At 45.9% G+C, this 16,720-nt stretch overlaps 1 protein-coding gene across 7 annotated transcripts in view; it reads right to left on the bottom strand.

Annotated features, from left to right (window-relative positions):
* Positions 1 to 3,798: 3,798 nt before the first annotated feature.
* Positions 3,799 to 16,720, bottom strand: part of SH3PXD2A (SH3 and PX domains 2A) — a 264,915-nt gene continuing 251,993 nt past the window's right edge. For all 7 annotated transcript variants that reach the window (XM_062579532.1, XM_062579534.1, XM_062579535.1 and 4 more), the window contains one exon: positions 3,799 to 16,717. In XM_062579532.1, the coding sequence (XP_062435516.1) occupies positions 14,822 to 16,717 (1,896 nt within the window). In that variant the 3' untranslated portion in view covers positions 3,799 to 14,821. The remainder of the gene's footprint in view (positions 16,718 to 16,720) is intronic.

Raw genomic sequence — 16,720 nt, 5'->3', positions numbered from 1 at the left:
CGCGCCTCAGGGGGGGCCCGGCCGGCTCCCCCCGGGCTGGGCAGCCGCCCGCCACCTCCCGCCGGCGGCCGGGCAGGAGGAGGCGGCGGCGCCGCAGACCAAGGGCTGCGATGGCTGCGGGCCGAAGCGGCAGTTGCCGCCGTTTTGTGCTCCGTGGGGAATTCTCAACTTGAAAGCTGATATTACAGGGATTTAGTGTGTGTTTTGGGGAGGGGTTATTTTTGTTTTCTTTTCTCTTTTGCATACCTCTCGAGCACGCGCACAGAGCAAGCCGGGCTGGCGCGCGGCCGCCTGTCGAAAGCCTGGGACCCTCGTGGTGGAGCCAGGGTGCTGCCTCGGCACGCGGGGCCGGAGGCGGCCGCCACGCTCAGCGCGAGCCCGGCGCCATCCCCGCAGCCGCGCCAGGAGCGCGGCCGAGCCCGGCCCCCCCAGCGCGCCCTGCGACCGGCAGCAGCGAGGAGCCTCCATCAGTAGCTATTAAACTCCAGCGCAGAGACTTGGGGGCAGAGAAACCCAAGGGGTAGAAACGTGAAGTAGCGGATGTGGGAAAACGTGCAATAAGCAGCCTCCCGAGCCTTCCTCAAGCCAACGGGATCGGTTTCCTCCTGTGCAGGGCAAGCCAACGGGCACGTTTTATTTTTCAAGAAACTCCACCCACGGGTAGCAGTGCAGTGGTGTGAACTCCCTTTTCACCTTTCGGATTCAGCGTGTTCTAATATATAACTGTGTTTGTTTTCCTGTGGACCAAACTCTAGGAGTTAGCAGCAGCTGAAGCCTCCCCCGGCATCCAAGCTCAAGAATTGGGGTTCAGCCCGGCTCCGGGCCTCGGCCGGCCAGCGCCAGCCCCACAGCACAGCTGACCTCGGGGCGTGAGCAGGCGGGCGAGGAGCAAGGCTCTCTCCGGGAAGAAGGAAAAAAAATAACAGCAAAAGCCGTAACAGCGACGACAAAAATCTGAACATTATGTTTTGTTTGACTCGTGTAGACTTCCCAAGTACCTCCGTGTTCTTGTGTCATTCGCATTTCATTGCTTTACTTTAAGATGTTTTGTGTTCTGTTGAAAGAGAAGAATAACTCATTGTGCAACATTGGATAACTGTGATTGTGAATAAAGTTGATTTAGGTATCCCACAGCAGCGTGAGCAAGTATTTGCTGCTTGCACAGGAGTAGCCCAAACATGATGGGCAGCACAAATGGGAGGGGTAGGGGGAGGCTGCCACGTGAAGAGGTTCAGGCTGTTTTCCAGTGCTTGAGGCTGGGAGGGATGGCAGGGGTAAGGGGCTGGCTGCCAGGCTCTGCTCAGGAGCAGAGGACAACTCAACAGCTCTAAAACTACATCCTAGTTACTTGAGTTTCCCCTCCCATCCTTTTGTTTAATAGGTCAACAGATGAGAGACACTGGCTCAATTGCTCTCTCCTGGCACAGGATATCATTATTTCAGTTGGCATCTTCTCCCTCCATGTGGGTGCTCCATCTGCTAAGGGACAGGGACTGCTCATGAGAGGTGGCCTCAGCCTCTCCAACTGAAGCTGTTTCTCCCCTAAGAGCAGGAAGGGAGGCTTCATGCTTTCCCAGCTGGGTGAAGCCAGGCCACTTCTGCACCCCAGCCTTCCCCAACAACAGCCTAAAGAGCGCTTGCCTGTTGGGGACAGCAAAGCTTGCATACGCTTGTGCTTGTATGAGCAGAGCCATGCCCCAGTTCTGCTTTCCCAGGACCAGGGGGACCTCTAGTGGGTTTGGATAACCTTCTGCTAGCAGCACAACTGCCTGGCTGGAGCACTCTTGGGTGCAGGAAGCCTCCTCATCTCATCCAGAACAAGCAGGAGAGCTGCACAGTGCTAGATGGCCTTTAGAAACCCCAAAGCACTGTCCAACTGCCAGACATCCTGGAGACATGCTGAGCCCGAGTGCCATGGTGTTATTAGGTCAAGCAAAAAGCTAAGTTGGTTAAACTTTATCTCCTAGGATGAGAAAAAGGGAACAGGACAAGTGTGCCCACTGCCCCCAAATACAGCCTGGGCTTGTTTTTTCCTCTCCCTGCACTGCCTTGTGCAATGTCTCAAGCAAGCCTTGCATCAGTTTGACCATGTTTGCTGGAGTCATTCTGCCCTAAGCCCTCTCCCCAGGCCACCATCCTTAGCTCCCCAAATACCAAACCAGGGCTGCAATTTCACTATCATACATAGGCTATTTTTGCTGCATGTTCCCCTGCCAAGATGAAACCTTCCCCAGCAACAAGGAGTCCTGCCACAGCAAAGGACCTATAGACCTCTCCCTGCTTTTAAGGTACTTCCCAAGGTTTCCCCAGTAGAGCTCAGGTCTGCATCTAGCTGCAACACCGCCTGCCTGTAGGGCTGGAGGTTACCAGCCTCCTCGGGAGGGGGAGGAAGAGGAGGAGCAGGAGGAAGAAGGAATGCTCCCGAAATTGGTCCAGACACAGTAAAGGTGCTCCGGCATCGCCACCTGCTGATCCACACCTGGAATGGCACATACATCCTCTAACGGGATCTTTTCCCTCTCTTCTTAAGAGCTGATTTTACTCCTTTTCACAAATACGCATTTTAACACAAGTGGGACCAGAGAAATTTAGTCCGGTGGTGGATCTCAGAAAAACGGGGGATTAACAGTGAATGGATTGTGTTACTATATTCTGGTGGTACAGCTCCAGAAAAAGTAGTTCAGCCCTAAATTGGCTGGCAACAACCATATGAAGAAAAAGTATGTTTCCCAAGCATGGTCTTCACCGAGTCTGTGCCTTAAAACACACGAGACTATGTGCTACTTAGGGTCTAATTTTCATCATCTTCCCCCCACCCCCAAAGGCTGTGGCACCAAACAGAATTCCTCATGCACAAGTTACCTACATGGCTTGTGAGGGATGCCTTCATGCAACATCATTCTCTACTGCAGCAACCTAGAGCTGTGGAGGGCTAACCCACTTCCAGTTCTGCCTCAGAAGGGGTGAAAACAAATCACGAGGAATGACCCTTTTTCTCCTACAGATTTACAAACTATTAGTAAACAACAGGGAAGCAGGAAATCAGCCAACACTTCATGGACGGCTCCCATAGCTGATGTGCTAGATTGAAGTGCTGGACAACAACCTCACTCCCAAATTACCACCCACGCCACTGCCCCCTGCATCTACAACCATGAGGAACCATTGGAAGCTCTTTAGTTTTACATGTCCAACTACTCCTCCACATAGTCCAATAAATAAATGTTTCTTACCTGAGGCTTCCAGCCCTCAAAGCAGCGAGAAGGAGCTGGCAGAGCCCAGCACCTTTGCCTCTTGCAGGATCAGACCTTAACACCCCAAGCACTAGCACAGCCTGCTAGCAAGTGTTAAGGGCTCATCCCAGCTTGCACAACAGGCCTTGTAACACAGAACCAAAGGGCCACCGATGCAAAAGGACATTTCCCTTTTTATTTTGGATCTGATGCTACATTGCTCTCTAAAAAGCTTCTAGCATATTTTTAAACCTTAAGCTCTTGCTCAATACAGAAGAGAACTTTATATTTGAGTGCAGAAACTTTGTGGATTAGAAAGTAGATAAAAATACAGTAAGTATTTTTAATAAATAAATAAATAAAGAATTTAGGGCAGGGAAAGAGAGAAGCTCCTTTCTCCAATTAAGCCTGAGCTGGAATTTGCCATTTCATGTACACATAGATAAGTGCTTCTGGGAAAGCTGAACTCAGTGGTTTTTATGAACACAAGTGGGATTAAAACAGTACTGAAAAAGTAAAAAATAATAATAATAATAATAATAATAATAAAAATAAACCAACTGGATCACAATTAAAAAGGTCAAAAATTTATTTTTCCTTAGGGCATAAGAGGCAATGTAAACAAAATACAAAAAAAAAAAATCACAAGTCAATTCTTACAGTCTGCAAGCATTTGAAGATAGAGTACCCTTTTCCCACCTCCCCCCAGAACACTGCAAGCCTGCTCCAATGTTAATAAGCAACAATCCCGAACCCTGAAGGTCCAGTGTATGTTGCCAAGTCCTAAGCCAGGACCATTTCTCATGTAACGACGCTGCATCTGTTTGATAAAACACTTCAAAAAAATCCAACAAAACATAAATATTACAAAGATCAGATTTAGCACCACCTTTGGTCCAAGTGATCAATGAACTGGGAGATGACAGGTACAGTCTATTTAGCAAGTCCCTTCTGCCTGAGTCTTTAAAAAAACTTAAGAGTTTCACATTGCAAAGAACTTGAAATAACTCTGAGAAAACTGCCTTCAAACTGGCCATCGCTCGCTCCCTCTGCTGATCCTGGGCACCTGGAGAGGCGAGTTGCATCACCCTGGAGCCACGTGCATGGCCAGCAAACGGCTCCAAGTGCCTGGCACAGCAGTGCATGGCCTTGTAGGACAGTGCAGACACATTATGCCAAGGGCTTGATTCTGCTTTGCCATGGCAGAGTTCTGAAATTTGGCATAGTTGAAGCACAGGAAGGGCAGAGTGGCAGCGTGTGCCCCAAACTGCCTTTTCCACCAGCATCCGCCACGGTCCAAAAACTCAGGCTGGTGCATCTGCATGTTGTCACGGTGTGCAATGGTAGATGCCTGGAAAGGAGCTATGGTTACCTGAACATAAGATTCATCCCAGATATTTCAGTGCATCTGAAACATGCAAATCAGAAGCCCTTTTATCAAGCATAACTTATCCCAGACTCTTATTATGCTAACCTTTTCAATACACATGCACATCACAGAAACATACGGCTATGCATTTTTGCAGAAAGATGTCAATACCCACTAGTACGGGCCAGGATGCAGTCACAAGCATCTACAACAATCCTAGGAAAAAGATTTAAACTCATAAAGTTCCTGGTGATATTTTACATTTATGGCAACTCCCTTCCCTAAAAACATCCAGGACCTCAACCTGAGGCAGTCTTTCTTTTCCTCCAAAAGTTGTTGAATAACTCTATTTAACAACTACTAAATGCTGTTCACCTCCAAGATCAAATCAGCTCTATTAGATGTCTTATCCACAGCAAAACTGAGAGCTACTTCAATTGCCCCAGCTGCAGAATCAGGCACACAGCACCATATATATTAGGTATATAATTACAGAGGTCCCCAGAATAACTTGTGCCAAAGTACATGGGGCATTTTTGGAGTGTTACTTGGCAAAATAAAGGCAGGTTTAGTTCAGTTGGTTAGAGTGCACTGCTGCTAATGCCAAGGTCATGGGTTCAATCCCTGTATGGGCTATGCTGAGGGTTATAGTAGATGATCTCCAGAGGTCCCTTCCAATCTTATTACTCTATGATTCTAAAAAGGGAAGTTATTTTTTCCCCACTGAGGATGTGCTTGTGTTGGCCCATAAAGAACTTGCTTGGTAACTCTGCTAACTAGAACTCTAATCTGCATCAAATCTGCCATTCTTGCATAGCAGACTTGGGGATTGGTCCTAAAAATGTCTGTCTTCAGTTTTTTGCCAGTTCAAACAGACCAGAGCATCTCACCCTAGTCTATTAATGGCAACTCTTGCCACCAGCAATAAATAATACTGTATGTGCAGAAGTGTCATTTCTCTGGATTTTAATTTAGATTGGGAGGCTGAGAAGGACAATATTTGCTATTATGTTTCTGATGTGATTTTCTAGAAAAACATATTAAATGCCAAAATACATTTGGAGCCTTGCAGAAGCTGTTCACTGTACAAACAATTTTATTCAACTGGTCACCATCTCCAGTTCATTGAACAAAAACTGGAGAAACTATGACCCTGCAGACACTATTTCCATATCTAGCTCCACATTTGTTGTAGGTACATTAAGGAGTCATGTTGCTTCCAGCAAGTTGCAAAACACCCACCAGCCCTGAGAGAATCAGTACTTGGCTAAAGGCTGCACAACGAATAGTCACTCCACTGCTTTCAATGGACCTGGATCAGAGGCTACAAGCAAGTACGGTCCAAAGCTGTTACCAAAAAGAAAAGTTTCCCTAAACTCATTTTCCTCCTGTCTTGCTAGTGATCAGAAAGTATCCTCATAGCTTTAACTTGCATCCCAAAACACACTGAATGGACTCCCGCCTATAAACTCTCTTAAAAAGGAAAAAACCCTCAATTCTTCCGTCTCTAAATATGCTGCAACAGAAACTGCATCAACTTCTAGACCTTTTTCCAAGCAGGACAGACAAAATGGTACCCACGTCAAAAAAAAAAAAAAAAAAAAAAAAAAAGTCACCAACTTGACCACACACACTAAGACCAGCCACACATTTCTCTATCTCTGGTCACCAACGTACTCTCCCAAGCTCCCCACCAGGTACATTCCCACCACCTATCTGCTTGCAAACGAACCACTACACCAACACAGAAATCACAATAGCATCAGATACACAAGGTCACATTAAGAACACCTATGATCCAAGGAAACCCACGGTAAAGCCTCATTTAGACCAGGCCTAGATCTGTCTTCTGTTAAATACACACTTGGGACTGTAAAAACCAATAGCGGATTCTGCTCCAGGTACAAGAAAACAAGCGCTCTCCTAACTGCAGGGAGCGCAACTGCTACAACAGATTTCAGCCTTAATTCAGCAAGAGATTTAGGCTCCTCACGCCTGACTGCCCACTATTTCCAAGAGAATTTGGGCTAGCCAACTGTTCTGGAAACTGCTCCAAATGTACATGCCCATCCAAGTTGCTTTCAGTGCCCACCGTTCGTTATCCAAACTTGAACTCCAGCTTAAGCAGCAATCTATCAAACCGCTAGCAAGACTTCTCTTGACATGAAATTTGATATCAGGCCTTCACATTAGAAGGCTCATCTGTTTGGCTCTCCCCAAACATTGCAACCAGAGCAATGAACACTGCTGTCTGCAATTAAATCTGCAATAAAGGGACGGCCCTGACACAACTTGAAGTTAACCAGACCACAGAAACGCACCTCGCTGTACACTATTGACCCTGCAGTACTCAGTTTGGGCCCTTGGTACAAAACAGCCCTCGTAATGGCACGGGCACTCAGCTTTTGCAGTACTCCAGGTCTGAACTCACCATGAGTAATGAGCAAGTCTTTTCAGCAAGCCTATTCAGCACATGCAAAGAAAAAAAATTTCTCCTAGAGACTGGAAACAATTATAACTTTTTTCTCTCTTGGAAAAACAAGACAGGAAATAGTTAAGCCAGCTATTACTAAAATATTTCATTTTTAAAAGGTTTGGTTTTAATTCCCTTTTTATTTGCTCCAGTTTACTGATTGTCGCAGGGCAAGCTCCACGGATTGCAACGTTCTCTTCTAGTCCTGCTTCTATGGAACAGGAACCAATCGAACCTGAATGCTCAAAGGGATCCAGATCCAGAACAGAATTTGATGCCTCCCAAAAATAAAACACAAGGGTAATGAAGGGATTTTTTTTCCTCCCCCCTTTTACTACTTCCCTGGTGACCCAAAAGCAGTTCAAGAACAAGCTCTTAAACAAGAACAGAACTGTTTGCACAGCAAAGGCCCATCACTTTACTTAAATTTCACACATCAGTCAAATACAGAGTCAGTAACATAGATCCGAAGCCCAAAATATTAAATATTTAAAAGTTAAATTAAGTTAGAAAAAACACATCACTCTTACAGGGCCAAGCGATTCTCCTCCCTTCTGCTTCTCTTCACCAAGCAAGGACCAAGAAAGAAAAGTACTTTTGTAACCAAGTAATCCTTAATATCAGGGAAAGATCACTATAACCTAAGACAAAACATTTTCCCCATAATGTCACTAACACATGGCTATTTTCGCAGAGGGCCAACACAGGCAGATCTGGAATAGATTTCCTTGCCAGCTCTGACTGTTAGCTGAACCCCAGGGTATGAAAACTCTCAGACACACAAAATGCCTCAATTACACCAACATATAACACACAGTTGTCGTACTTTGGATCACTGGCTTCAGGACACACATCGCAGCACATTACGGAGCACAAAACTCGGTATTTCTCAGTAATGAAAAATGCTAACACAGAGCAGTGACGTATCAAAACCATCTATACAGAGAAAACACCTGCAGTGTTAGACCCAATAATTTATGGCCTTATAAGAAACATCTTTTTCTCATATTTTATCTATCCCTCCCCTGCCAGTATTGTTACCTCTTATTTCTTACCAAATTGTTAACATAATTCCCATTCTTTTGATTCAGTAACAAACAGGAGTCTCAACTCAGGACAGTAGTGGCTTATGCTGACAATAACAGGTCTGTAAAACGCCAGTGTGAAGCTTTAAACCAAATTTATTTATTAAAAAACAAAACAAAAAATTGCACTCTCCAACTAGAATTGACTCTACCTCAATGCAAGAACAAACGAAAAACATTGTGAATGGGACCAGCCCAGCCCTGACATTATAAAACGGGAGAAAGTGATTTGTTCTGCCTGCATCGGTGAGGTTGCTGTGCTGCACTGGGAGGAAAGCTGCAGCTTGGTTTCACTGGGAAGACCCACGGCGCCTGGCCCAGATGCTGGGACACTGGCCAGGAGAGACTCGGGACCGCTGCAACACTGACATCCTGCAGGGACCATGTCTCTCCTAGGAGAGTCACGGACGACTTCTCACGGTAACCTGCGCTCTGCTCCAGGTCAGGGTTAAGACTGAGGAGGAGAAGCAGCACTCGTAACCCAGGTCCCAACCCCAAGGCAAACTGCAGGAGGCTCCGGATCCGGCCCTATGTACAGTACTTCGAGAATTACAAAAACACGGAGCAGAAGCGACCGCCAAGTGGCAGAGAGGGAGCGAGAGAGAAGCACGAGCACTGGGCACAGCCAGGCAAGGCCACGAAACAGTTCAAGTGTGCAGGCAGGTTCTCCATGCATCGCTGCCTTGGTGGGCTCTGCTTCGGCCGAGTAGCTGAAAGCAAGAGGGAGGGGGAGGGAAAAAAAACAAGCAAGCAAACAAAAAACACTTAAACATTTGCTCTCAGACCATCATATTGGTACCTATCAAACACTGAACTACACACAGTACTATGCTACACGGGTGAAAGGGAACGGCACCTGGAACCGCTGGAGACTGAGCACGTGGCAGCAGAGCTCCCATGGGTTTCAACAAGCTGCGTGGCCTGCAGGGAAGTGGATCACGGCAGGTGAGCGGCGGCGGCAGCTCAGGCGGCCACGTTCCCACCCCACTGCAGGTTCTCTCAGTGCAACTCTGCAGCTGCCAGCAGGCTGCTCACCAGTTTAGATGGGAACGTGTGAAAGGAGGATGAGGTCAGCTCCTCCAAACCAGATTCATTTGTAAAGCTACTAGATGCACTGAAATAACAACAGCTATGTGATTTTGGAAAACATCTGCAGAATTCAGTTTTTCTTTTTTAATGTAGAGGTCTCTTAACAATATTAAGATGTTCTAACACAAATTTAAGAACAGCAGGACAACAGCTAAGGAGTAGAAAGCTGAGGTACACCTCTGTTCCAGGGACATGGACCAGGGCAAGAGGAAAGGTACTCCTAGGAGCACAGAGTATCAAATGCTCTGGCTTTCACATTTCTTTTGAATTTATACAAATAGTCCAGTTTTGCAAAGGTAGCTTTTGCTGCTACCTAGAAGTCAGCATTACTTTAGACAGATGAAAGTTCTCCTTCCACTTAAAATAGAATTTAAGACAAAATTTTCCTTTTGAATAGCAGAGTTTCTGCCCAATTTTATTTTTAGACCTGAGAGATCAGCCTTTACAAGCCAAAAAAATATGACAGCAAAACCCAAATCAGCTGCAAAATTCTGCAGGTGAGAAATAACCCAGATGGGGGCTTTTTTCCCCTTAACAACAAGGAAAGAAAAAACAAGGAACTGTAAAAATAACGCCCATAGCTCCTGCAATAAATACAAGTAACACTAGAGCATCAGGACTTGGGGCTGCACCAGAAGCGGTACACTTCAGAACTGATGGTAGCTTTAGATGGGGGAAAAAAAAAACAAAGGACATAACCAACAGAGACAAACTAGAAGACAGTATCATGCATGGATGACAGGAGTATTTAAAGCGTAGCTCAGAAGGCCTCTACTGACAAGGAGATTAACGCACATTCTGTACACAACCCTGGCAACATGCTGCATAATCTTTACACTTTTACTCATAGGTGGTGCTATCTTGTGAAAAGTAGCTGTTTCACCCCAAACCATCCCAGCTAGCAGTCCCAATCTAGCTAAGGGCCCTGTTCTCCTCCAGCTGCCCCTCTCCCCTGCATTTCCCTTTCCCCTAAGAGTGCACGAATAGAAAATTGCAAACAGTTCACACTGCACGTTCCACTCCAAGTCCTGGATGAGGGGCCTGTTTATTCTACGAATATTGCACTTATCCACTCATTGGATTTCTTTTTTTCCCTCAAGAATGCAGAGTATTTGGGAAGAAAAAAAACAGAAAAAAATTAGTAGGATACAACACAGGAAAATATGAGTTATTAACAAGCTACCTATGAAGATCTAAAATTAAATAGTACTAGTTCTAGTCTGTTAATACTAGTAATATGAAAATAATGAATGCTTTATCAAATTCCCTTGTTTTTCATATAAGATAAAAGCAGTAACTTTCTTTTTAACTGAGGAAAGCAATGAATATATATTACAATAAAATACGATTCATTAAGATCTGAAAGTGATGAAAACAATTATATAATGCCTTCGTCAATACTTTATAGCATCGTAACAGAAGGAGTCTTTGGGGTGCATATCCACAAGGGCCAAGATTTTGTTTCTTCAAAGCTATGCCAAGTGCAGATGTGAAATTCAATTTATAGGAGCTTAACCATGAGCCAATTTCAATCCTTCCTTTCTGTGCATTTGCTATGATGGCACATAGTGATTTAAAAGCTTCTTGTCAACACATCAGCTAGATATCCTGGTATGTGCCCATCCTATCTTATCTTGAGGAGTTTGGCTTGCAAAAGTCCAGCACACATGACTGCACCCACCTATTGCAAGGCAGAAGGGCTAAGAAAATTAATTAACAGGAATTTCCTCCGCCGGGGAAGGGCAGCTAACAAAAATGTTTTACTGCTGCTGCTACGAGAGAGCGTTCTGAAAGGGGGGACAAGGGAAAAAAATAGCAATTAAACTTTTCAGGCATTATATAAACCTCAATAACGAACTCAGAAGTGCTCATTATCATTAAAGTTGCAGTATACAGCAAAACACAATTTTCACATTCTCAAATTTGGTCTCACGGAATCGGATGTGGGGGGTTCCTGCTGGCCTGGATTCGAGACTCTTTTGGGGAAAGCACGGGCAGCCGGCGAGCGCGCGGCGCCAGCAGCCTCCTCGGCCTCCCGGAGGAGGGCTCCCTCCCGCCTCAGATGGCTTTTCCGACGCCCCGCAGGGCTCTTCCTCTTACGTCTGGTTCAAGACTAAATCAGACCGGGAGAGCGTGTGTGTGTGTGGGGAAAAATAAAATTAAATTAAAACAGTACTATTGATTTCTGCATTGAGTGTTCACTGAGGTGTACGTTACTTATAAATATTGCTCTCGATCCAGTGTCAGTTCTGACAAATTTAGTATATAAAGCTTAAGGCGACAGCGGTTTAGAAGAGCTCCACAAGCCTTTCAGCGCTCCGCCGTCCTCCGAGTCACCCTTCCAGGTCGTGCACCCCGCAGCCGGCTTTTCCGGCGAGGTTTAAGGCCGCTCGCGGGGTTTCGCAGCCGGCGGGGAACACGGCTCGCCACTCGGGCTGCCAGCGGAGCTCGCTACACACTGGCTGCTCGCTGAGGGGGGAGGATTAAAGAAAAAAAATACATGTAGATAGATTTTCCTGATCCCACAGTTGAAATAAAATCACTGAGAGATCATGGAAAAACGTAAGAGGGGAGGGGAACAATTTTTTTTTTCTTTTTTGGTCTTTACTTAAAAAAAATGCCCTTTTAAACACTAGAGCTGGACCAAATCATTGCTGGGGCGCCCTGGGCAGTGGGCCAGTGCCCGTCCCTCCCGCCAGCGGGACGAGCCCCTCGGCCGCACGCGGCAGCCCCGCCGAAACGGGGGCCTTCCCCCCCGCCCGCGCTTTTTGGGCAGACCCTCTCCGTTAGCGGACTCGGAGGGGCCCGGCGAGCCCGAGCCCAGCGGGGCCGCGGGCCCCCGGGAGCGAAGGGCGCTTCGGCCGGGGGCCGCGGGCTGCTCTCCCGGCCCCGGGGCAGGAGCCCCGGCCGCGGCCGCTCAAAGCGGGTTTGAGAGCTGTGCTTTTGCCTTCCTGCCACAGAGGCGGCCTCGTGGGAACGTTTCTAACCAAAACTTGAGTGTATGTTAAATAATAAGTTAATTCTCAATAAATATGTGCTTCAAGAAAGTGATAATTATATACTGCACCTTTAAATAATGCACTTGGTTCTCTGCATTGGCTTCCATTTTGGTTACTTTTCCTGTTAAAGTGCATTAACTCAAAATAATGAACCACTTCCGCATCATTATTGTTAAAAATAAATCATAACATTAATACGAGTCGCTAAGTCACTACTATTAGTACTGCAATCTAGCAGATAACTCTATGTATTGCTCTATTTAATACTGTCCAGCAGAAGAATATAATACTTCTATTACAATCTCACAACAGCTCCAGCAGCCTTTAGTGGCTGCTGCCATATTAGTACAACTAAAAATGGGGAGAAGCACGAGAGACGGGGCCGCAGCGCCTCAGAAAGAGATCCAGAGAGATGTAGCTAACTGGATACATCCATATACATCACGGAGCAAGACGTGAGGTCCAAGGCGGGCTCCGCGCGTCGGGGTAGGGGCCGACGTGCGGGGACACCTCCTTCTCCGGCCACCCCGGTTTAAGCGGATCCCAACCGGACGCCCTCCCTCTCCGCTCGGGGGGCTGCCGGGACCGCGGCACTGCCCGTGGCCACTCGTGCCACCTGCGTTCGAAGCTAACAAGAGGACATCAGCCAGCTTTGCTGTAGGCGACTCTCTCTCAATGTTAGCAAAGCAATTAATAAAAAAAGAACACCAAACCACACCAAAAAATTAAAAAAAAAAAGACAAGAACAACATATAAATTGTATATTTTTTTTTTGGCAGAGAAACATCCCTGGTAACACATGATATTGTTGTGCTATTTTACTCAATCCCTTAATCCCAGCTACTTAAAGTCTTTATAACCTTTACCTCCCAAGTCAAATTGGTATGAAGGTCTGGTGGAAGAAAGGGCACGTATCGTTTTGTGTAAGCCAGTAGTGAAATAGTCTGCCCCTTCCCCCTTAAAATAGATACACAATGCTGCCTATTATTTAGAGGAACCAAACATCAATCTTAATCGCTTAATAAGGCCATTAAAAAAAAAAAGCATGACTTTGTCAAGTACAGTAGGGATTTAGCCGATATTTACAGTACAAGAGTTGGCTACCTCAGGAGTAACACCAAATTGCAAGCCTTTTCCAACGGATGCCTCTTCCATTTCCCACCACTCTACCTCCTGGGTGCCACGTTTCAAAGCATGAGTTAAGGAAGGCAAAAGGAAGAGGAATTAGAAGAGGCAGCTTCCCGATTACATGCATTTTAGACCTAACTGCTTTGATATTAAGATCTCTGAGCCTGAAAAGCCCCAACACACGTTCCAGTACAAATGTACTCTTCTGGATTCAAGTGGGAATGGAAACACACATTTGGCTCCTACTTCAGTATTAAGTCTTTTCTGGTAAACCAAGACAAAAAAAATTAAAGTAAACTCAGAATGCACAAAAAAAAGACAAAAACAAAACATAAAAAAATCCCCCAAAATATACAAATTAGGATGTGCAGACCGAGTTTGATGGCTTTTTTTCCTCCCTCTTTGTAAACACTGATGTTGCAGAAGGTTACAGCTATTTCTAACTAATACTTTTGTGGGCCTTGCCAGCAGTCAGTATGCTTGGACTCAGAGAGATCACAAAAAGAGTTGACACCTTCGACAGCTTTCTTGTCTTCAGTGCCTTAAGGGAGTTTTGTACATTTTCATATTATGATCACTTTGAGAAACCAAATTCTGGGAAGAGAATCAGATCTCCTGGAAGGAGTCAGGTACAGAACTAAATATGGAGCCTACAAAGTAATCAATGTGCTTAAGCATAGGGTTTGTGGGGGTTTGTTTTGTATAAGCACCGGTAGGCATCACTGCCCTAGAACACCTGAAAACCCAACTCAAAGAACTAGACAGAAAACAAAAGGAAACAAAAAAGAGCCCCCAACCAATACCACCTGATTGCCATTTCTGGGGAGTTAGCAGTAACAACAAAACACAGCTGAAGTCAGAAGCCAAATCTCTCCACGATGAAAAGGCTCCAACTCTGGACCAACCAACTGCTGAGAAGAGGAAAGAAGTAAGCTTCTCCAAAGGGTTCGAGTCCCTCTGTGTTTCAGAATGCAATTTCCATTTGCTTCTCACTGTTAGTAAGTTGTGGAAACACATCCAAAACTCTTGGATATTCCATGTATGGACAAGAATGAGGAGAAAGGGAGCCAAAACTGTAAAACACCAGACTTCGGCACTAAACTCCTCAAGCAGATGCATCTGTATTTCTCTCACAAAAGGCACGCATTTGGTTTCCTATCAATAACGGCAAAGATGGGATGTCATACCCTGTTACACATACAAGATTATTAACAACTTCACAAAAAGGCATTTGACTATGCTGTATCTTCCTCATAGTTGCTTATGACACCTTAACCCCACAAACCTCTCCAGAACATGGCAGATATGTCTGCAGCATAGACAGACTCCTTTGTCCCTTTGTACAGACTCGGGCACAGGACAACGTCTTTTCGTGTAGCAATTGTTTTTTCCACATGTACACAGCAGAAACAGTATAAATTAGGGAAGTTAGAGACATTGCAACATTAGTTCTTTTTCTCCAAATAATTTGAGGGCACCCAGCCTTTGAACGGTTTCACACCATTCATGATCTGGCAGTACCACCAGCCATTTGGGTTCCTTTCCAGGACCTCCATGCAGACACCTTCCTGAAACCCTGCAGTCTCTTCATCCCCTTCATAGTCTGCAATGGAAACATAGATGTCCTTGAGATTGTTGTGGATGAACTGGGATTTTTCAATGGGTTTTGGCCTGACAGTGGACACGGGGATCCCATTCCTCTGGGTGGGGAGGTTGGAGGTTGTCTCTGAGCCCTCTGTGCCCGACCTCTCAGCCTGCTTTCCCTTGGTGTCGCCCGGCTGCGATCGTGCGTTACTGAAGGAGGAATTCCGACGGACGGTCCTAAGATGATCTGTGGATGTTAAAGACTCGTTTCTGCGCAAGGAGCATGACAGGTTGTTTTCCTTTGGCGGTGGAGAGACAAACACTGACTGTGGCCGGACAGCAAGCTGCCTCACGCCATTCCTCATTTTGACTGGCCCTGATGTTTTTGAAAAACCACCAGGAGGTTTGCTTGGGATGGGCGGTGTTGCACGTTTGCTTTGGTTGATAGTGTTCAAAGCCTGTACTCTCTTCTCTATCTTCTCTAAACTGTTTGACTTGTTTTCATTTTTCCTGTTCTTGGCAAGTGAGGCATCTGTCTCTGCTGCTGTGGTTTCTTGCTGGTTATCAGCAAGAGTCAAATAATGCGAAGGAGCCCAGCCTTCCATATCTCCATATTTCAGGTACCACCACCCACTGGCTTGCTTTTCCAGCACTTCTACTTCTACTCCTGCCGGGAAGCAAATTTCAGAATCCTGTACCTTTTGGTATGAGTCAGTGGTCACATATAAACATCTGGAATCATTTTCTTGCTCAGTTTTGGCCTGATGGCTGGAGCAAAAAACACCACGAGAAGGAGCTGTAATGAGATCAGCTGAGCTCCTTCTAACAGGATCTTCTTGGTTCTCAGAAGCTGTGTGGGGGGGGCTCTCAGACTCTTCACTTCTTGAACCTTTAAGTCCACCTCTGAGTTGCCCAGTTGGCCTCAGCTGACGTCTTAAAGTGCTGATATCCATTTTTTCCTGACTCTGAGACTCTGCCTTGTTCAGGAAGGGTTTGGGCCTAACAATTGGCTTTGCTCTAATGGAAGGGCTCTGCCCAGGCTCCTTCTTCACACCTGTTCTTGGCATGCTACGTAAGCCAACATCTGAAGCTGACCTTGGTTTTGTCTCCTCACTCCTAGAGTAGTGACATTTTCCAAGATCAGGCAGGATGCTTCTGTCAGTCTTGGACTTCACAAGTGATGTTTTAGGAGAGCTGGAACATGGAGAGTTCCTCTGGATCAAGGAGAGAGAAGAGCTTTTCTGAGAGTCAGAGTCTCCACTAGATTCCTTGTTGGATAAAGCATCTTCCGCATAACGCCTGAATCCCTCATTCTCATAGATGGTCTCTTCTTCATGGGCAACATCCTCTGAAGACTCTCCTACTTTGAACTTCGTTTTCTGAAGTGATGACACAGAAGAAGGCTTGAGTGGCTGAAACAATCGTTTTTCAGGAGTGCTCTCTTCACGATGGCTTTCATTCACTTCACACTCTGAGTCAAAGCCAAAGGCAGGCACATCATACTCAGGTTCTTCATATTTGAGCTTGTGGGGAGAGTCCTGGGCTTCCCCTGAAGAAACAGTCCCAGGAGTTGTTCCTTCTTCGGTGTCTTTTGGTTTACTGGGAGGTGCTGGGGGAGGAACCTTTGGACGGGTTAAAGTACTAGTTCTTCTGTTTAAATTCGGCTTCTTCCTCTTGTCAATGTAAGATGCTGGAGCCCATCCTTCCTTCTCTCCAATCTGCACATACCACCAGCCACCAGAATTCTTTTCTATAACCTA

This window comes from Rhea pennata, chromosome 7, assembly GCF_028389875.1.
Source record: "Rhea pennata isolate bPtePen1 chromosome 7, bPtePen1.pri, whole genome shotgun sequence".
Taxonomy (NCBI): domain Eukaryota; kingdom Metazoa; phylum Chordata; class Aves; order Rheiformes; family Rheidae; genus Rhea; species Rhea pennata.
This window is presented reverse-complemented; position numbering and strand designations above follow the sequence as displayed.